Below are 23,900 nucleotides of genomic sequence, written 5' to 3' on the forward strand. Positions count from 1 at the left end.
TTGTTTTCAAAATGGTGGACTAGACAACTGCTGTTCTGTTACTCATAATATTTAATTTTGTTATTTAAAAATAAAACTACTTATCAATTTTTATGACTTTTGGAATATGATATTTTAATTTCACCATGAGTACACGCATCATTTTTCTTTATTTTTGTTTTTAAATATAGGGGGAATATTCCATAAGAATTGAAAATCTTTTATTTAAAATTTTTTAATTTATTTTACAGACTGGAAGTGGGAAAACATTTACAATCACTGGCGGAGCTGAAAGATATGCTGATCGTGGAATTGTTCCCAGAGCTTTATCGTACATATTTCAGCAGATTGAAAAGGTTTTTGATTTATCATTTGTTTTAATTTTCATCAAAAACTGTTGCCTATTATCATGTTGTTTATTTACTTCATCACTTTGCAGCCTCCTAGATTTTTTGATGAATTGGTGTCTTAATATCTTGCTTTGCCTTTCGGGTATAGTAATTAATGGGGAAATATTAGGTTTAACTGCCTATGCCATCAAAAATGCAGATTAGTAAGGAGCATCTGAGACATTGCATGTTTTATGAATTCAAAAAAAAAAAATCAGCTATAGAAACTACAAAGAATATTGTCTATGGGATGAATGTTCTGAATGACCAAAAATGTCAAAGGTGGTTTGCAAAATATTTTTTTGGGGGGAACTTTAACCTGTCAGATTGGCAACATTCAAGGACAAAATCAATTGAAGACACCATTAAAGAGGCTGTGAAGGCCAATCTAACGTTAACCAGCAGAGAATTAACTCACTAATTCGATACAACTCATATCATAATCATTTCATGCCTTCACGAGTTAGGAAGAATTTAAAAACTTGGACAATGGGTTCCACATGATTTGACTGACGCTCAACAAAATCAAACATTGACTGTTTGCATATTTTTGTTTTCTAGGATTCGTTGAGAACGATTTTTGCAAAGAATTGTGATTGGAGATGAAAACTGGGTTCTTCACAAGAATACACAATGCAAAACACAATGGTTAGATCGAAACCTATATCTTCAGCCTGTTCCAAAACAAGGGCTACACTTTCATAAGATTATGCTCTCTTTATGTTAGTGCATGAGAGGACTGATTTGTTATGAGTTACTATAGCATTATCACAACAATAAAATATTGTTCGCAGCTTGATAATATAAGAACTGCTCTATCAAAATAAAACAGCCAGCATTACTCAGTAGGAAGGGTGCAGTGCTTCAGCATGATAACATGAATCCTCATACAGCAAAATTCACTCAGGGAAAGGTTATGAGTTGCAATTGGGAAGTTATGCCTCATCCACCTAAGTCACCTGATATTGCTCTATCCGACTACCATATTTTCTGGTCCTTGCAGAATCACTTAAGTATTACAATAAAAGTGATGACCAACTAAAAAATGGCCTGAATTTGTTTTTCTCTCAAAAATCAAAGAAATTTTTTGAAGAAGGCATCAAGACGCTAGTTGAATTCAAAATGCCATAATAGAAACATATTATAAGGTATTTACAGCTTCTCTTCCAATTTTCGGATTTTTTAATCATATCAAAACGTACTTTATTTCCTTTTGACAGATTGATTGTTGCTATTTCTTCTGATGAGTTAAGGGCATAATAGATTCACTGATTGATATAATAAGTAAGTGATTAATTTTGCTCTATGAAACAGATACTGTCAAGAATTGTGAATTTCAACTGAATTAAAGGAATAAATTATAAGATGGTCAACATCATGAACTTTGGAATATAGTCTTTTGTCATTTATTCATTAAAAATGCAAAGCTCGCTGTTTGTTTACAAACAGGCGGTTTGAACACTGTAAAAGTGGTGGACGGATGTTTGTTTAAATAAACATTCGGACAGGTTATTTGCAGGCATCGCTTCTGTGGTCGAGTGGGAGAACTGCTGACTGTCAACATGATGGTTCTAGGTTCAATCCTTGGCTTGGGAGAGGTGCTAGTCTAGTGGCACTGATGAGTTGTGATAAATACAAATATATATATATATATATATATATATATATATATATATATACTGGTAGACAAATTGATTATTGAAATGCTCATATCTTTTGTTCTATAGGACGAAACTAAATGAAAATTTGAAGGCTTTTTGAAAATTATAATGGTTAATATTTTATGACAATTGGTAAAAAAAAAAAAACTTATATTTTTAAACCAATAAAATATACCTAAATTTGCCTACATTTGTATATATATAGTGTCCTGGCAGGCCAGCTTCAGTTTTGCTTCTTTGGAATGAATTTTGCTGAAGGTTTTTTTTTTTTTTTTGCCTGGTTGTAATTCAAACACATAACTATCAATTTATCCATCTCGTTTTTATCTTAGAATGTTTTTTACCCTTGATATGTGGTGATGTATGAGTAAATAAAAAATGTAATAGTTCACTTTGAAATCAGTTTATGGTCATCTTCAAGTTCAATGTGAACAAGTCCCTGTTAAGCCGTCATCTTAATTAATCAAATTATATCGAAATTTTCACCACTAACGATTATTATGCTGTTTTCCCGATAACAATCGTTCACTCATTAACCCTTATCATCGAATGGCTTTTGGTACTTAATAAGTGGTGACTCTTTTGTAAAAAGTATATTATAATTTTCAGTGCTTATTTAAAATTAAAACTATTTTCAAAACAGAAATACAGAAAATTTTTTTAAAGCTTTATGATGTATGGAATGGAGATGTCATATTCCAAAAATCATGCAAATTGATCAAATAGTTGTCTTTTAAACTAAGAAAATCAAATTTTATAATGAAGTAAGACATTGTTTTGATTCGCTCTGTTTAATAAATAAGAGGTAGACAATTCAATTCAAACTACTGAGATTAAAATCAGCCATGTAATGTGTACAATTTCATATTAAAATTGCTAAAAAAAATAATTTTCTATATGAAAAAAAACTACTTGATCAATTTATGTGATTTTTAGAATATGACATTTTTGTTCTATGACGGGTATGTATATCAGAAAGAGATTTTTGCAATTTAGTTTTTTAAAATATGTTGAATTCTAAATAAGTACCTAATTTTCTTCTACATTAATGACTTTTCTTTTTATATTTTTTTTTTCAGGATCGAGAAAACACATACACAGTTAAGATTTCGTACTTAGAGATTTACAATGAAGACGGCTATGATTTACTTGACCCAAGGCATGATGCAGCAAAACTTGAGGATTTGCCGTGAGTTTATTTAACATTAGCTGTACCTATCCGATACTGCCCAAGATTCTTTGTATTTTTAGTTTTGTTTTTCATTTTTTATAATTATGTTTTTTTTTAAATCAAAGTATTATTTGGAATTTTTTATTTGGAATTTTAACAGTTAAACTGAATTATCGCGGTATTGTTTGATCATTAAATTATGAATTGAACCAAATTGTAAAAAAACTGTAACTAATTTTATTTACAGAAATGTTTCACGTTTTTATCTCTATTTATAAAATTATTAGCTGCAAATAACCTTTAAAGCTGTTAATATTTTAAAAGATGAGAAATTGCTAATGATTTTAAATGGTTTTAAGGGAAGCTACTTGTGTAAAAAATCTGGTGCTTCTTTGTTATAATAACAAAAATCAAAATATTGAATTTCAAGTAAAACTACCAGTGTCATAATATAGGCTAAGAGACTATTAGTCGCCTAGAGTTATGCCCCTTGGCCCGTGACGTATGAATCTCGTCCGCCATTGTTTCTCAGTGCAACGTTTACTACTAGATAATAAAGAACGCATTTTACACCACCTTCGAGTCTGTTTATCAATGCTTCCAAAGTATGTATTATCACGACATGGTGTCTGAAGTGGGATCCTCTAAAGAATCAAAGGAATAGTAACAATATTACCCTAAAAAAAAAAAAAAAAAAAAAAAAACGAACATTTTCGGGATCTAAAAAAAAATTAATACAAAACACACGTGGTGTCGGTATTTTTCTCGCAATCGACAATGAATACATATTCGCAACTACCACCTCCAACAATCGATTGGAACACTTCAAATTTGGCCAAATCAATGGACCGATTTATCAGGCAAGTTCATTTATATTTCGACGGCCCAATGAAAGACGTAGATTCAGACACAAAGTTAAATTCTTGCTAATATGGTCTGGTATCGAGGGCCAGGAAATAAGTGACACTTTTCCCTTTCGACAGGGAGAAGAAAGGACATTGGATAAATATATCCAATTTTTTAAGGAATATGCGAATCCGCGATCGAACTTTCGTGTAGCTAGACACAACCTACTAAAATGTAAACAAAACGCGGATGAATCGGCACACGCATTTCTAAGTCGGCTGCGTCAGACAGCCAAACAGTGTGAATACGGTCGGACGGTGGAAGAGACCATTGTGTTGGACCTATTCATATTCGGTATTTATTTACAGTCTGCACAAAAGTCCCTAATAAGAGAAGGAAGCGATCTCACGATCGAGAAAGCACTCGGAATCGTCGAGACAGAAGAAGCCACGTGTAAACAAATGGAAGCATTACGTACAACAGCAGTAGAAGACAGCTCTACACTCGCAGTTAGAGCCAGACAGCCCAGTGGACCTACCACATGTGGTAATTGTGGCACAAAACACCATCAATATAAATGCCCAGCTAAAGGCAAATACTGCCTAAAATGCAATAAAAAGGGACACTTTGCTAAAGTTTGCCACTCTAAAATGGGAGACGAGGGGCACACACGCAGACAGTCATTCCAGCCACAGAGGAAATATAATAAGAATAAAATCCACATGGCAGCAGCACATATGGGTAGCAACGACGACAGTTCCACAGAGGAGCTGTACTTTCACACAGTAAAGGAATTACCGTTAGCGACCACAGAAGCTTTCACAAAACTGAAGATAGGCAACAGCAAAGCCCAAATAGAGGTTGACGCGAAAATCGACACAGGTGCAATGAGCAACCTGTTACCTAAACAGGTATTCAAGGAACTGAAAGGAGTACCACTGGAAAAATCAGCTATAAGGCTAATTGCGTTTGGAGGCTCAACGATAGACCAAGAAGGGACCTGTCGTTTAGGGGTCAGATCCCGCGACAAGTTCGTTAAAGCGACCTTTCACGTGGTGAAATCAAGAGACCCTATACTAATAGGACTCCAAACATCAAGAGAATTAGGGCTAGTCACCGTTAACTTGGCTATAAAAACGGACACAACTCATGTGACGGACAAAGCATCCCGGCCTACTCCCCCGCACGACATGAAACCGGTCCCCGTGCAGGAACCATGTACGATGGGAAACCTTGGAGAAAGGAGGAAAATCATTGAGGAATTTCCAGACGTATTCGACTCCATTGGTTGTCTGCCAGGTGAACACACCATCCATTTAAACCCCGAAGTACCACCAGTTGTCCACCCACCACGTCGAGTCCCAATATCCCTAAAAGGAAAGTTGAAATTGGAGTTGGACTCCTTAGAGGCCCAGGGAATAATTTCCCCTGTAAAGGACCCGACGCCCTGGGTAAACTCATTCGTCTGTACCACTAAAAGGAACGGATCGGTCAGGCTATGCCTCGACCCCCGAGACTTAAATAAAGCAGTGCACAGACCACACTATGCGACTCCGACATTCGAAGACATCACTGCGGAACTAGACAACGCTAGATGGTTCACAAAAGTCGATATCAAGTCCGGCTACTGGCATTTGAAACTGGACGAAAAGTCGAGACGTCTCACAACATTCATTACCCCACATGGCAGATACATGTACAACAGGTACCCCATGGGAGTCAAATCTGCCCAAGATGAGTTCCAAAGAGCCATGCAGGAAAACTTCGGAGACCTCGAAAATGTCCTATCCATATGCGACGACATAGTAGTGTACGGATTCGAGGAAGACGGCAGTGACCATGACAAGGCACTGAGGCAGCTAATGTTTAGAGCAAGGGAAAGAAACTGCAGGTTTAATTCAGAGAAATTTGTGGTGAAAACCTCCGAAATCCCTTTCTACGGCCACATAATCTCAAGAGACGGTGTCAAGCCAGATCCCCGGAAAATAGAGGCGATCACACAGATGCAACCCCCCGAGGATGCAAAGCAGCTCACCAGCTTCCTAGGCCTGGTGAACTACTTGAACAAATTCTCTCCACGACTCGCGACACTGACAAAACCCCTACGTGAGTTAACATCGAAGAAGAATGATTCACATGGTCTTCACAGGAGCAACAGGCATTCGAAGAAATCAAAAAAGAGATCGGAAATCATACGACACTCCGATACTTCGACCCTAAAGAACCAATAGTGCTACAGGTAGATGCGTCTTCAATGGGTATAGGCGCGGCTCTGCTACAAAACGACAGACCAGTAGCATTCGCGAGCAAAGCACTTTCCGGACCAGAAATACGCTACTCAAACATAGAGAGGGAGATGTTGGCTATCGTCTTTGGCCTGGAGAAATTTCACAGTTACGTTTGGGGCCACAAAACGACAATTCATACGGATCACAAGCCATTGGAGTCGATAGCATTGAAAAATCTAGCACAAGCACCCCCAAGACTGGCTAGAATGTTATTGAAGGTCGAGGGATATGATTTTACTGTAAAATATACCCCAGGAAAAACAGTTCCAATTGCAGACTGCTTGTCACGAGTAGCACCCAGACCCAGTGGGCACATTGAAGGGATCGATCTCAACGTCCATAGCATGATCTCATACCTCAACTTTGCGCCGACGAGAGTTGAAGATATAAGAGTGGAAACATCCCAGGATCCACTCCTAAAGCAACTTGTAAGCATGGTATTGACCAGCTGGCCTTCCAACCGGGCTGACTGCCCAGGAATTCTCCTGCCATTCTGGAATTTCAGAGATGAGATTGGGGTCCAGGATGGAATTCTACTCAAGAGCCAGAGAATCATTATCCCAGCCTCGTTGCAAAGAGGCATACTGGAAGAGCTGCATGCTTCACACCAAGGAGTAGAGAGAACGAGGTTACGAGCGCGTTCAGCGGTGTACTGGATAGGGTTAAATAAGGACATAGAAGATATAGTCCGAGAGTGCCACACATGCCAGAAATACCAAGCCAGTATCCCGCCCGAATCAATACTCCAGCACGAAACCCCTACGTACCCCTGGCAGTACGTCAGCACAGACTTGTTCACATTGGCAGGGAAAGAATATCTGCTTGTGGCAGATCAGTACAGCCGAAACCCCTTCGTACGACGCCTTCCGTCCGCCTCATCAATATTCGTTATTAGAAGTATTAAGACGATATTTGAGGAACAAGGAGTGCCGGAAATCTTGTACTCGGACAATGGTCCACAATTTACAAGTAAAGATTTCAAGGATTTCGCCAGGACGTACAGCTTCCAACACAGGACATCGTCCCCACATTACCCCAAGTCTAACGGATTCGCCGAAAGAATGGTGGGAACATGCAAGAAAATTTTGACAAAGGCAGGGGAAACTGGTCAAGACAGCTACCTAGCAATGATGGCTTACAGAGCCACGCCACTGTCATCAGACATTAAGTCCCCGGCAGAGTTACTCAACGGACGAAAAATACGGACACCCCTAGTATCCAAGCAACAACTTGGCGATGAGCAGACTAGGACAGCCATACAGAAACAGAAAGATCAGTCTAAGGTCTGCTATGACAGGAAACATAACAGACACCACTCCCACCTACATGCAGGACAGAATGTCTATGTCCAGCAGGAAAAAGCAAAGATATGGGAGCCTGGAAAAATTCAGCGCTCCAGCGTGACACCCAGATCCTACATAGTTGAATCTGAGAACGGTAACACCTATAGAAGGAACAGGCAGTTCCTCAGACCAGCTGGGAGGAGATCAACAACCGCAAATAGATCCGACCAACCTCGCCCCAGCGACTCTCCACCGGATCCCACCCAGAAGGAAGGTCCCCCCCCTAAACAAATCGAACAGCCGACCACCGAACAACACTCCAGCGGCACGCCTCACACCCGAACTGAGAAACTCACCCCCGAATTAAGAAGATCTCAGAGACGAGTGAATGCTCCTCAGAAACTGAACTTATAGGTTACACTATCCTAAAAAAAAGAGACAATACCATTACCCTAGAACAATGGAGACAAGCTAAATAATATATTAGAGACTATGTTATCCCTTAATCAGATAAAGGCTAAATATCGCCCTTGGACTATATACATATATATGGAAGGGAAGGGATGTCATAATATAGGCTAAGAGACTATTAGTCGCCTAGAGTTATGCCCCTTGGCCCGTGACGTATGAATCTCGTCCGCCATTGTTTCTCAGTGCAACGTTTACTACTAGATAATAAAGAACGCATTTTACACCACCTTCGAGTCTGTTTATCAATGCTTCCAAAGTATGTATTATCACGACAACCAGTATCTGTCATATCACAGTAATGGACATATCCAAAAATTGTGAAAAATGCAAAGGTAGAAAATTAATTATTAATGAAAATAGTTTTTGAAGACAATTAGTGAAAATTGTAGAAAACTTAAATAATCACTAAGTGTGAAATGTTAGAGCGACCTAACATCTGGCTGCATGTCACCATTTCAGTTAAGAAGTTAACTAAATAATTTACTAAGATAATGTTAGTCTCTTTACTGAGTCAATTCCCTCCAAAAATAATATATTTAATAAATAAGAGGTAGAAAACTCAATTCGAACTATTGAGATCAAAATTAGCCTTGTAATTGTTACAATTTCATATAAAAATTGCTAAAAACTGTAAAAAATGATTTTCTTTATAAAAAAAAAATAATTGATTAATTTACGTGATTTTTGGAATATGACATAAGAAAAATCATGTCCAGCAATCTAGTTTTTAAAAATAGGTTTAATTCTAAACTGAAAAGAAACTGAAGCATTCGACTTGGAACAAGGAAGGTAAATATTTTCTGAAAAATTAGGCCAATTTAGCAAAGCTCAATTTTCGCTAATTTTCTTTGAAAACTGTTTTCGTTAATAATTAGTTTTCTATCTTATAGTTTTTCATAATCTTTAGATATATTCATTACTGCGACATGACAATTAAGTAGATATTATTCGTTTTACGTGAAATTCAAGATTTCAATTTTTTTAATTTTGCTATTATAACAAAGAAGCGCCAAAAATCTTTATTATCTCCCGTTCATCATAATGTACAACAGAATCTGATTTATTACCAGCTATATATCAAAATATCAGACAGGTTGCTATTTGGGTCTGACTTTTAAAACTTCACATCTAATTTTAGGTATTAAAATAAATTATCGATTCTTGTCCAGAAATCCCTTCATATTATAAACCAAAAATAAAGAAAAATTTATATGATGTACATGTCCATGATGAAACCAAAATATCATATTCCAAAAATCATATAAATTGATCCAGAAGTTTTATTTTTAAATTAGAAAATCAAATTTTATGAGTAACTAAGGAGTGATAGTATTGCCTGCCATTTTGAAAACAATCTCCAGAAATAACAGGAGATAAGTCAACAATAATTCTAAATTTTATGATTTATGTTGTAATGCTAAGGATTCCTATTAATAACTACTGGATTTTTACCTCATTTTTGGAATATGCTATTTTCGTTTCATCATGAATATGTATATCATATAGAAGATTTTTCGTTATTTTTGCTTTTTAATGTAGGAGAATTTGGGACAAACACCGAATTATCTGCTCAACTTGATCAGGATTACCTCCCTTGAGTTTTCTTTTCTTCATTATGCAAATACAAATTGCATGAAAATATTCAGTTGTAAATTAATCATCTATAATATAAATCTCACTGTCTGTTTAAATATGTATGTATATCTGCCTGTTTAAATATGTATGTATATCTGCCTAAAACTTTCGACAGAGGTGACGGATTTTCACGAGATCGGTATCGTTTTTAAACTCAACCCTTCAGACAATAAATATTAAAAAATTGGCTAAAAAAATTAATTCCTTCACCCTCAACTGGACAGTTTTCTACAAGGAGGGTCGTTCTTTTTGCATCAACATTTTTGCAAGTTATGGTATCAGTTGGAATGACTTTACTAATTTCAACGTTCCAAACTTCCGGTCATGTCATGAAATAGGGGTAAGACGTCAGATTTTCTTTCACTTTCTTTTCCGCCTTCACATCACAGATTCGAGCCTGCTTGCCTACTACCACAATTTTTTTTTTTTTTGCTCAACACACACCTCCAAACACCCGGGCAACGCCGGGCATCCAGGCTAGTTTACAATAAGTATTGTATTTCGACATCCAATAATCCAAAATGGCCTGATATGCAATTTTAAGTGTTTAGGCTGATGTTTGAACAGCACTGTTATATATATAAATATATATATATATATATATGTTATATATATAAATATATATATATATATATATATATATATATATATATATATATATATTTATGCATTCAGAATACAAGCATGCTGCATGAATAACAAAGCAACAACTCAAAGGCAAAATAGAGTTCAAAAAGATATTTATTGTTTGTGAACCCAGTTTGGTTCACTATAAATTTATGTCCATTGATGACATATGTAAGGAAATCTGTCAATGATATTTGTTATGAAAATTGAGTTCACAAAGTTGGAGCAGAAAAATGTGTTTTGTCTTTTTTTTTTCTTTTTTTTTCAATTTTCTTATCAGTTGGTTCAAGCTGGGGATGGAGCTTCCTGCCAGATGCCAGACATTCATCTGCTGTCTCATACATTCCAATTGAGAGATCTTTTTAGTTTCTTTAAGTACAAGTGTTTGTATCTCTCTTACACTTGGTTCACTGGACATATTTGGCTGGTAGTTTTTAAAATTCTTTTTCGTGAGTCCAGTTGCTTCTATAATTAATGGGATGATGAAGATTTTCCTAAGATTCTAGTTACTTTTCATGTTGTACATAAGACGTTTCATTATCTTTTCACCTTCAGCTCTGTTTAACTCCACATCGTTGCAGACACTAACTTCTAAATTTGCTTCTTGTTCCTTGTCCGATATTACTATGCCAGGTTCAATAGGTACATAACTGTAGGAAATGTATTGTGATAATGGATGGTGTATGACTTATTTCCAACTGTTTCTCTCTGGTAAACATGTTCCCATGATTTGCTGTATTCAATATTCAACTTGTTACAGATGCACATGTGTGTGTGTGTGAGTAGAGAAATATGTTACATATCAATATTGTGTGTTTGTATGTGTGAATGCACATGGTGGGTGATGTGTTCATCAAAGTTGCCATCAAACCAAGATGGGGACAGAGATGGTCTAACAGATGTTAGCAGCAGTAGGTTCTGAGTCAGAAAGCAGTGTATGTATGTGTGTGAGTGCACATGGTGTGTAATGTGTTTGTTAAAAACGCCGTCAAACTGAGATGGTTTTCAAGTTGTGTTTACTAAGGTCACCCAGTAGAAGAGAATAGAAAGAATTTTGCCTGTGCAGCTCATTTTATAGTCACTGATAGGAGTTCCACCTAGTGTTTCCAAAGAGCTAACAACTCTGGTCTAACTGTGAATCTGTGGAATTGTGTAAAGAAAGGGAGGTAAAATAGATAAATAAAACCAAACTAAAACCAAAGCTTCAGAGATTTTTAAAAAATTCTATTTAGCAAGGTTCACTTGATGGAAGATCCAGATGGGAACATCCATTTGAAGAATTTATGCTTGATGGCAGCAGTCAATGAAGAAGAAGCCCTGAATCTTCTTTTTGTAGGAGATACAAATCGAATGATAGCAGAGGTAAGAAGATCCAAACTATTTCAACTTCATCTTCTGCTGAGGCAATGTACTTTTATTGGTTTTCTTTTCAGCAGATTGGATCCAAATTGAAAGTTCAATTTGAGAAGCTAAAACTCACACAATAAAAAAAAAATGGTCTCAAATCTACAGATTTTAAAATCTTTTTTGGTTATTGATTAACATTAAACTTATTTTTTTGGAGGGGGGTATCCTTTAACTTAAGTTAGATTTAAGGTAAAATGATTCAAAATATTATTACAATGAAATGATTACTAACAATGCACAGATCTTCTTTTTTTTTTTAAAGGAAGATAAGATTAGTCTCATCAAATTTAATTTGAATTTTAATTAATTTAATAGTTTCAAATCCATAGCCAACTTTTCTTTCAATTTGGTACCATTCTGTGACCAGAGTTCCTATTTGTTTAAATATTTGATTTTTACTCAAAACAATTATAGAATTAGAATATTTGATGTTCCATTTCATATGTTTTTATAGCAAGTGTGTTTTTTTATATTTCAAAATTGAAGAACTTATTTTCATTTGGCAAATAATAATTTAGGGGAGATAACTTGAACATATTTCAAAGAAATAACTCTGAATGCAGTATACCAACAGAATCATTCTCTGAGTGTTCATAACCCGACTGATGCTGAAATACTTGTTCATTCTGAGCAAAGAGTCACTTCTGTTATTCTGTACTTTGGTGCTGTTTGATATATCATATTCCTAAAGCTATGTAAAATTGATAAAGTAGTTTCATTTTTATTAAGAAAATTATTTTTAAGTGATTAAACGGAAATTTGTAGGCATTACAACATAAATCTCTCACGTTTGAATCATTGAGTTGTTTTTTGTTTTTATTTAAATAATTTTCGAAATGGTAGGCAAGATGGGCACTCTTCAGTAACTCATAAAATTTGATTTTTCTATTTAAAAATGAAACTGCTTGATCCATTGTCATGTGATAGTGAGAATAAAAAGATATATAATTATTTCCCAATCTTGTCTTGTTTTTGCAATGGAGTTCACCCTGGTCAGGTTGAGCCAAATTCTGCCCTATATACTGAATCATGGTGGCCCATGCATGGCAGTCCTGAGCAAGGTCACACAAGATGGCTAACCAATTGCGATTCCACTATTGAAAGCTGACCACCTGTGAACCTAAGAGCTCAGCCAAGAGCCACTTGATTGTTATTGTTCAGGCCCTCAGCTGTCTAATGATGCATTTGCACCATCCAAGCAGAGAAGTAAGGAGGATACCATTATGAATTTACTCTCTCTCCGTTGTCAAACACCATGCCTAAATGATCAAAGAATTAGTTGCAACAGAACAGATGGCAAAGATTGAAAGGTTGCTAAAAAAACTATTTGGGACATGGTCATCCTACTGCAATACAAAATGTAGCAGAGGTAGTCACTGTCAGAAACTTACAACTTCTTCAAATTAATTACTCTCAAGACATGGCCAACCTTGTGTTCAAATGTATTTGTTCTATTAACTGTGATATCCCCCCAAAATGTTAGGAAGTGATTCAATCCCCTCAAAGTGTTAGGAAGTGATTCAATCCCCCCAAAGTGTTAGGAAGTGATTCAAAAAAGAGGAAAAAATCTATAACAAAAAAAGGAAAGAAGTTTATCAACAGAACAAAAGTTATAGAAAGTGAGGTTAGTAGAAAGACAATGGGGGAGCTGGTTCACCAAGGTGCACAAAGGCCATCTGGAATAGGATTGTTAATCAAGGTGTGGCAGTAATTGGGACAAAAGACTGGACATAAACGTCAATATATTTGGAGTTAGTTTACTGACAGTTTACTGTTGGGGAAAGTGGACAACAGTTGCAACTCAGACCAGATCGGGAGAGCTTTAGAAAATCGAGATCAGGAGATGAATTAATCAACCAACTGATGAACATGATCTTGACAGACAACTAAGATGTGGACATTAGCATTTAGAGGGTTGATGGTATATCCCCCCCCCCCCCAGAATATAACAGATATCTGCAAAATGTTGTCTTCTCTTTCGTTTCTCTGATATTGTTTATTTTTTATACTTGTGAACCAGTGCTTATTAATGTGGGAGATGACAACATGGCCAGAACAAGATTGGAAGACAAAAGAGAAGAAAACTACAGCATTTTGACTAGGCGATTGTTGTGGGGGAGGGGCACATGGTTTCACACAATGCAATTCTGATAATCTGCTTGTGCGAAAGTAAATACATTCTTTTTTCATTGCAGACACCCATGAACCAGGCTTCCACTCGTTCACATTGTATATTCACGATCCACTTGATTTGCAAGCAGGTCGGATCAGCCACTCTCCGTAGATCAAAGCTTCATTTAGTCGATCTTGCAGGGTAAGAAAGGATGAACACAAATTATATTTTCCACCTTCTTTTTATCTATGAATAAGAATGTAAGATCATCTAAGTGTTATTTATCAGCAATAGATGAAGGAATGTATTAATTTATAGATTTATTATTAGTAGATCAATTTGCTGTTGATGACATTTATTATTAGTAGATCAATTTGCTGTTGATGACATTTATTATTAGTAGATCAATTTGCTGTTGATGACATTTATTATTAGTAGATCAATTTGCTGTTGATGACATTTATTATTAGTAGATCAATTTGCTGTTGATGACATTTATTATTAGTAGATCAATTTGCTGTTGATGACAAACATAGTGTACATTTTAATTTAAATTTGTTACTGATTACAAAGATGGCAGCTATTTGAAAAGTATTTCTAGTTGGATAAACTATTCTTCTAAAGAAAATGAAGAGAAGAGACGTTGCGAGCCTGTCTCTGTTTTATCGTTGTTTTCATGGCAAGTGCTCGTCTAAGCTCCAATCTATGGTCCCCCTCTCATCAAACATTCACGAGAAACACTCGTTTGGTTGTAAACACTATCAATAATTTTCCCCACTCTTTATCTGTGCCTAAACCTAAACGTAGTATAGAAATGAGACAACAACAAAGATTAAATATCCGACAATTAGATATAGATCAGGCCTGTTGAAGGAGAAAGAAAGAGACAGATGTTCTTGTGTGAAGATAGAATGTTCGTTTGGGTAGCACTTGAAAGCAAGTAGGAGTTTGAAGGGATATAGCTAGCTCGTTGTTCTCACATCCTGCCTGGGAGAAAGACAATGGGGGAGCTGGTTCACCAAGGTGCACAAAGGCCATCTGGCACTACTTGGGAGCAGATTTCGCCTGCGGCTACTGGCCCAGGCGAAATCTGCTCCCAGGTAGTGCAAGAATCCAAAAAGGGTTAATAGATTCAGGTTTCACCTTTTGCATACTCTGTCACGTGATAGAGAGCTGACTTGTGATTGGATAAGCCAGGAAGAAATGAATTTCAAATCTCGCAGTAATGAGATGTAGTTTGTCGGCTGCTACAGTAGATTCCATGAACAAAGCTTCTTTCTAAGAACTGCACACCTGTGGAACTCTCTTCTGTTTGCCTACTTTCCAGCTGACTTCAATATGGTCGTCTCCAAGTCCAACGTAAACAAGTTCTTAATGAGCCGTTCCCCTTAAGTAATCCAATTTACCAAATTTACAGTACTAACGATTACTATGATATTGTATGTTTGACCACTGTACACTCTCTAACCCTTATCCTCGAGTTGTCTCTGCGCCTTGATAAGTGGTGATTCCTTTGTAAAAAAAAAAAAGTGAATAAAGGAGAGTAGAAAGTAAACGTTGAGTTTACTATTGAAAATCTTGTAACTCTCTCTTCCTTTATTTTATCCTTTAGTCCTCACATTCCATAAGCAATGTTTCTGGCAAGGAAAGAATTGTTATTTTCTTAACTGGAATCTATCTATATACCACTTATTGTTGGCTGGTTTTTGACCTTGAATTAATATATATTTTTAGCTCCTTACATCAAGTGGTTTCATGTTTTGTCTTGAGCGATTTTCATGAAAAAACAAATAAAATAAAAGACATTTTGTTATTGTAAAAAAAAAACATGGTGGAAGAAAAAAAGACAAAGTAGCTAGGTTGAACTAAATATCGATTTATCAAATACAAGTTTATCATTGCCTGACTTATTTAATTTTATATATTAGATGATGTTGTATATTCCCATCTCCCCAACATTGTGTTTTTATTGAGATATCTGAGAATGCATGAATAAATGAACTTTGTTGAAACACTGATTTTCATTGGCTGACCAAAAATAAGCAAAATCAAGCTTAGGTGATATTTTTGGAATATCCGACACTGTATATTTGGAAGTTTACGTTTGGAGACAAAACACTCTCAACAAGATACACACAAATTACAAAACATAGCGACAACATATGCACACTGCTAACCAACCTTTTGCACACATAAGTTCATACATACTAGCGCAAAAGTGCATGTATTTGGTGACTTCAATGTCCACCACAGCAACTGGCTTGGATTTTCTACTTACACAGACGCAGCTGGTACCACAACACGTAACTTCTCTATATCTCATTCCCTATCACAGATGGTCACGTTTCCCAGAACAGCAAGAACAACATGCATCACTTCTAGATCTGTTTCTGACCACAGTTTCCGATGACTGTGTAATGAATGCCCACAGCTCTCTTAGGAACACTGATCATGCAGTGGTAATGGTTGAAATCGCCCTAAACTCTAGAGCCAAAACTGAAAAGCCACTGCTCAAAACAACGAGATATTATAAAAAGGCTGACTGGGAAGCCATCGGCGACCTCATCAGGGACGTCCATGGCAAAATATCTTTTCACTTCCTGCTGAATGAGATCACTGAATGGTTCAAAACAGCAATTGAAGCACATGTTCCCACACACAAATTCTATAGCAAACCCCACTCTCCCCAATGGTTTACTTCAACTTGTGCAGCTGCCATAGCACAAAGGCTGCATGTGTACCACAAATTTAACTGACATAAGTCCAGTTCAAACAGACAGAAGTACATAGAAGCCAGAAATAACTGTAAGAAAGAAATAACGACAGCTAAGAGAGAATTTACTGAAACCACCCAAAAACACATCAAAGCACAGAAATTAGGAACCCGAGACTTCTGGAAAATCTACAACAGTGTAGTAAATAATGGGCAATCAACTATTCCCCCACTATCCAACAATCATGAGGTTGTTTGCTCAGCAACTGAGAAAGCTAACATGCTTGCCAGACGGTTTGCCTCCAACTCCACACTGGATTCTGCTAACCACCCCCTCCCTAACTTTCTTTTGCAGACAGACGCCACACTAGACGATCTGAAAATCACTCCTGCTCAGGTGCATGCTATCATAAGAAAGCTTGACACTGCAAAAGCATGTGGACCTGATCCTATCCTGGCTGTGCTATTAAAAAAGTGTGCCGCCGAAGTAGCTCCAGTTCTCTCCAAACTTTACAACAAATGCCTTAATGAATCTTGCTTTCCTGCTTGCTGGAAAACTGCTTCTGTAGTGCCAGTTTTCAAGAATTCTGCCGAAAGAACTGACCCACTAAATTATCGCGCCATTAGCCTCCTCCCACTTTTCACCAAAATATTTGAGACCATAATTAACCAAGCTCTAGTCCATCACCTTACAGATTCTAAACTTCTGACTGACCAACAATATGGATTTAGGCAAGCCCGTTCCACAGCAGACATCCTAACTGTAATCTCAGAACATATATACCAGTCACTGGACAAAGAGGGAGAGGGTAGAGCAGTAGCTCTAGATATATCTAAGGCTTTTGACAGGGTATGGCATGAGGGTCTTCTCAAGAAAATCAGATCATACGGCATCACTGGAAGAATGCATAACATAATTAGATCCTTCTTAGATAAGAGAAAAATCTAGGTTGTCCTCGATGGTCGTACATCTAAACAATGTGATATAAATGCGGGAGTGCCTCAGGGGTCTATCCTTGGACCTCTGTTATTCCTAATATTCATAAATGACCTCCCTGACAAAATTTTCTGTGAAATGGGTATGCATGCTGACGACACCACGCTCTATAACAGACACGACAGGAAAACAAATGAACACATATCTAAACAAATGGCAGAAACACTAGAGGAAGACCTCCGATTCATAGTGGAATGGGGACAAAAATGGATGGTCACCTTCAATGCTGCCTAGACTAAACTTGTTTCCTTCAATAATTACAAGAAACCTTCCCTACCGCCAATAGCAATGGCCAAAGACTCTTTATCTGAAAGTACATCTTTTAAACTCCTCGGCCTAACGTTCACAGGAAACATAAGTTGGAACAATTACATTGAGAACATTGCCAGGACCGCTGCGAAGAAGGTGGGTTCTCTCTACCATGCTAGAAAGCTATTAACGCCTGAAAGTATCCTATACCTTTATAAGGCCACTATTCGCCCATGTATGGAGTATTGTTGTTATATTTGGGCTGGTGCATCTGCTAATCAGATAATCCAAAAGTGATAACTAGGGCTATGACAACAGCATATTCTTTTCATTGTTTTTACTCTCGAGTATATATCTGACACATTTAGACACAATTAATCAACCGATGATCACATCACTCTACATAAAAGCATATAAGATATCAATGGATATATACCTGAGAATCAAAACAAGGAAAAGAATATGTTGTTGTCATAGCCCTAGTGATAACAGACACGGTTAGCCAATATGGAACAAAGCAGACGACTTTTGATAAATTTTAAGAAAGAAAAAGTAAGTTCTTTAATTTTAATCAATGGAGCTCCCAACAATGAATTTAACCAGCCTAGATAACATATTACAGATACCGGAGCAAATCTTGAGCCCTAACCTCTAACCCTAAGCCAAAAACAAAACCCTAACCCTAACTAAAACTTTTACCCCTATGTGTAAAGTGCAATAATACCTTAGTTTTTAATCATGGGGAAAAATGTTTTTACTTATTTATACAAAAACTTAAACAATATTTATTTATGAAACTTATAGTAGGTTGTTGTCATATTTAATTTCTTAGTTTTTCAGTTTATTGTTATTGTTGTTGTTTTTTTGTTGTTGTTGTTGTAATTAGTATCTGATAAATGTTATTTTTTTCTGCTTCCTAGCATTTTGTAATTTAATTGAGTTTCCTAGCATTTTTTAGATTTGATTGGTGCTCGGCATATTCCAGTGGTTGACGTCAGGTGTCTGTTGAGCCCAAGCAGACATTTATAAGAAATCCGGTTCATAAAATGAACTAGGACCGACCTCCGGTTCATAAAATGCATTAGCACCAAGATTGTTGTTGACTGAATGGGAAACGTGTTTCTAGTCAAACATTCCAAATGCTAGATATTTTGGCATGCTATAAGGATGACCACGTTTAATTCCTATTTCAGTTTCTTAAATTATTTAGACTGAAATGAATTTTGGTATGACTATTAAACAACTTTTAAAAAAATAATAGAGTCAAGATTTATTATTACTGTCATAAATTTTGCCCCTATCAGTGTTAGTAGTAAAATAAAAAATCTCCTGATTAGTTGGAAAATTTGTCTCCAAAGAATAAAAATTTTAGATCTCTCAGCCTGTTATTGGAATGACCTTAGTTGATATCAATCTCCAAGACTTTCTGCGGAATTAATAATTATCAAATATTTACATATTATACATGAAAATAATTCTGAAACTATCATCTATATATATAAAAGCGAAAATGTGTGTATGTTTGTGTGTATGTATGTATGTTTGTGTGTCTGCTAAAAACTTTCGACAGACACAACAAAAACACAACAAAAATTCACAAACTTGGTCTCATATGAAAGCCCCACCTTCTGGACGACAAATATCGAAAAATTGGCCCAAAGTGACCATCAGAAGTGCGTCAACTGATCGATTTTCTGCAGGGGGGGGGCCCAAAAAGTGACATTTTAATGTTAAACATTACATATTTTTAAATCGATTTATAACTGCCCCAAAAAATACGGCCGCCAACTCTTCTACATAAAGTATACACGCGGCCGTTTATTTTGGGTCAACTTGTATTTAAAACCCGCTGAGTCATTTCACGTGATCTTGACGTCTAATGGCGGTCTGAATTTACAATTTAAAAATGTTGCTATCGGAAAAAAAAAAAATTAATTAAAGCTAAACTATGAACTTCTACGCTAAAATACAGCTAAAGTTTTGCATATGCATCACTTTTCCTACACAAGTTCATCATGAAAGAGATCCTTTGGGATCCTATCATTATGCATTCTTGCAGCTCCAATGTTTCTATTTTAGCAGCGTGTATAGACTAGGGATTTCAATTCCCTCTAGTACTGCATCATTCAAGACTTTGTTCTGCCAAGTGATTGCAAACACAATTTACTGATCGGCTCATGCAGAGTGACACCTCTCAACCCCCAAAAGAGATTCAACCGATGGAATCATTAATAAGATTCACAATCTTTTCTGCAATACAACCAGATGTGATAAATATGTCACTAAAACCCTAATAGATAAACAGAAAGTAAAAAAGAATAAGAAGCAATAGCCGTAGGCATAAACAAGGACATGTGAGAAAGAAGAAAAGTAGAAAATTAAGAAGAACAAGGAGGAGGGGGAGAAAAAATGATGATAATGATGATTATTATTATTATTATTGATAGCAGCAGTAGTAGTAGCAGTAGTAGTAGTAGCAGTAAAAGAAAAGGAAGAAGAAACATTAGCAGGATATATATAAAGAGGGAAAAAGTGGGGTAAGAGAAACAAAGAGAAGAAAGCAAAAAAAAGAAAAGGAAGGTGAAGATGAAACAGAAGCAGAAGGCGGAAAAGAAAAAGAAGAGAAAAGAGAAGAATCAAAAAAAAGTAGTAAATAAAAGAGGATCAACAGTAAAACTGCAAAAAGAAATATTGTAGCAGACGCAAATAGACCTCTTTCTTCTTGCACATATTCCTCCCTGATTGAGTGATGTGGCCATACACTGGCCAATCAGAGGAGTAGCGCATGAATATTTTTAACCCCCAAGGACCTGACAGCTTCCGGTCTGGAGAAGAAAAAAACTCTCCCTTACTCCACCAGCTTTCGAAGGGACTAGACCTTTCGCTTCTCTGCCCCTACTAGGTATCAGACGACAGCCACCGGCTGTAACTACCTAGTAAGCAGTGAAGTCCCGAACCTTCCTTCCTTCTTTTCCTCCTTCGAGTTTAATGCCTTTTTAAATAAACCTTTTCCTTGTTAAGTTTAAGAAGTGGTCTGTTGTTTGTTCGGAAAATTGTGTTAAATTATTTTATTAGGGAGTGCCTTAAAAGCACCAAATAGTAAATCCCTAAAATGTAACCAAAGGCCAGATAAGTTACTCTTCTACCTACCTGGATAAGTGTATTTGTTTTGACATATTTTAAAGCGTTTTGGGATTCAAAACAAACCGAATGTCCACTCTGTTCATTTAAAATGAAAACAAAAACATGGCTGTTATAAACATATAAGGATTCTTTATAATCGATCAAAAATTAAAACATTAAACAGCATACTGATAAAACATTCGACTGATGACATTTATTGAATGTGTTTCTACCAGTAGTTTGTTTGATTTTCGTCTCAATCCAGAGTGCCTTTTTTGAAGAAGCTCAATTTTCTCCACATTAAAAACCAATCTTATGTTTAATTCTGCCCTCGGGGGGGGGGGTAAATGTCGCCGACTTACAATTTATTTACATAGATTTTATTTATTCATATTTAAATAAAGATTGCAAGAGAGCGATCAAAAACGTCAACAATTGCCGATTGTGAAACGAAATTGAAAGAAGATTGCTAAAAAGAAATCCGTCAAGTGGCATTTCAATTCTTCGCAATCAATAACTAAAATAGCAGCGAAATAAATCGATTTTTACTCAAACTCGATATATTTGCTAATCAGGTGTGTTATGACAATACTTTTGTTATTTGCAAACGAAAATATTTCAGTGTTTGAGAGTAATGACGAATAAATATCCCTAAAATATCAATATGTCATTCAAAAAATGCAACAAAAATGTTTCTTACTTCTGATGAAAATATTTTATGTGGAAAATTCATGTTTTAAAATTAAAAAAAAAGTACATTATTTGTTCAACCAACCATGTCTGTTACAAATAAACTTTCGTTTATATCTGATTCTTTCCAAGTTTCAATGATGAATATCAAGCAGTATTTATTTTATTAGCATTCAGTTATATGGAGGGGGGACATTTTGATGATCGTCTCATTGATAGGTCATCTGATCCTGGATGAGCTTCATGTTCACCAAACTTTATCCTCCACCATAGATTTTTATATGTGGGGTTATCTCAAAAATAATATTTATCAATGCAATCCTCAGATTATTCCTGAACTGAACGAGGTCAGCATAACTCAAATCAGGGCAGTACTGAGTGAGGAATGTATCAGAGTTATTAACGTTTATGTACGTCATATTCAGGTGTGATCTTTAGCTGAAAACAGATTTGACTTTTAAAATCAGGTGTAAAAATTCTGATTTAAACTTCTGCAAAAATTGTCAACTCCCCCATAACTATTGCTAGATATTTCTACCCTTGTTTGCATGAAACTAAAAATAACCTATATTACAACTCTTTACAGTTAGCAATTCATAATGATAGTTTAATTGGTTTAGGAGTAAATCCTGCACATGCAAATATATAAACATACCTAAGTTAATAAAAATCGTGGTTAATGTGAACATTGGAGAAGCATAATTTTTTGTTTTGATGATGGGTGTATATTAGTGTTGCACATTAATCAATAAAATTCTCATTTTCATTTGATTAGATCCGAACGAGTCGCAAAAAGTGGTGTCAATGGTTTGTTATTGACTGAAGCAAAATATATCAACTTGTCTCTGCATTACTTGGAACAGGTAAGCTAATAATAATGAAATAGTTGAGTTCAGTGCTTAAGTGGACTTTATGGCCTTCCATTGTGTTCTTTAATTATTCTGTCAACAAATATGTGCAATTTCTTAACTGGTCCATGTATGTAATTGCTGCCATTTCTGCTTTTTCTTTGTTCCATGGATTTTCTGATTTTTTCAAACTTATTTTTCATTTTTATTTTTGCAATTAACAAATGATAAAATGAAACAGTTTTTATTAAAACCTTACCACTCGATATGTTTAAAAAAATATTATTTATTTCAAGTTCATTCAGACATGATTAACAAGAATCTTCCATATTTCATGATCTTCCATAGTATTCTTTAGTTCTTTCACTGACTAACTAGTGTTATTTCTCGACTAGTTCACCATATGCAATTGCTGGCCTGTCTCTTTTTTTTGCTTTGGTTTCCATACCAGTAGTTGGCATACCAACTCTTGCTTTCTCTTCTACATATGTACAATAAATCTTAACTTTCTGTCTTTGAACACTGCTATTATTTTACTCTCTGGATCTACAAAACTGGACCTTAACTTCTCTTTTGGGTTTTCATTTCCAAATCTTGTTTAACTTCTTCCAACACAGCCCAATTCAAACTTACATGTTTTTCTTTTTTGCCATCTGCAATCCACAAACCAAGATATTTAAGATCATGCACCTGTTTCAATATCTCACCACCTTATGTTTAAAAATCTATCTCATTCTGTTTGAGCAACATATATTTCATCTTTTTACAGTTGGTATCATCATCATCATCATCATCATCCATCATCATCATCATCATCATCATCATCATCATCATCATTAGTTTAACGTCTATTTTACCTGCTGGCATAGATTGGATGGCTTTAATAAATTGACTTCCAAACTAACCTATCTCTGGTCAGTTTTTTATCCCTCTTTATCACTTCCAAACATGTTTTTCTTGGCATCTCCCCCATAAACTAAACCTGCTAACTCAACTGTTCTACATCTACTAATCAAACGAACTCTCCTCCATTATTTCAACATGCCCATATTATTGAAGTCTCCTCTAAGGTCACCAGATCTAAACTCGCTTAAAATTCACATTACATATTCATTGTATCATTTTCATTTCTCTCCATGCAGCGCATGTCCTCAACCCTCACTGGCCAAGTTTCACTTTTATACATTATCACACTGCATACACATACCTGTTCAACTTTCCCCTTATTTATAGTTTTGGCTGCCATTTCTAATCTTAACAGAAGTATTTGGACTTGTTCCAGATTTAACCTTTATATTCTTGAGTGGTCTCCAGGCCTTGATAAGTGGTGATTATATGGTAACAAAAAAAAAGATAGTTTAAAATCAATTAAGATTGTTTGCAGATCTCCTAAAACCATGGCTTTTCACT

General features: G+C 35.9%; 1 protein-coding gene across 1 annotated transcript in view; it reads left to right on the top strand.

Annotated features, from left to right (window-relative positions):
- The window catches only part of LOC145243527 (kinesin-like protein KIF6), an 89,300-nt gene that overhangs the window by 18,292 nt on the left and 47,108 nt on the right, over positions 1-23,900 (top strand). Inside the window, exons 5-9 of the mRNA XM_080106495.1 lie at positions 231-335; positions 3,109-3,218; positions 11,583-11,712; positions 13,953-14,071; positions 22,418-22,505. Coding sequence (XP_079962621.1) covers positions 231-335; positions 3,109-3,218; positions 11,583-11,712; positions 13,953-14,071; positions 22,418-22,505 — 552 coding nt within the window. The remainder of the gene's footprint in view (positions 1-230; positions 336-3,108; positions 3,219-11,582; positions 11,713-13,952; positions 14,072-22,417; positions 22,506-23,900) is intronic.

This window comes from Euprymna scolopes, chromosome 22 (assembly GCF_053919585.1).
Source record: "Euprymna scolopes isolate OS-2025 chromosome 22, ASM5391958v1, whole genome shotgun sequence".
Classification (NCBI taxonomy): Eukaryota; Metazoa; Mollusca; class Cephalopoda; order Sepiida; family Sepiolidae; genus Euprymna; species Euprymna scolopes.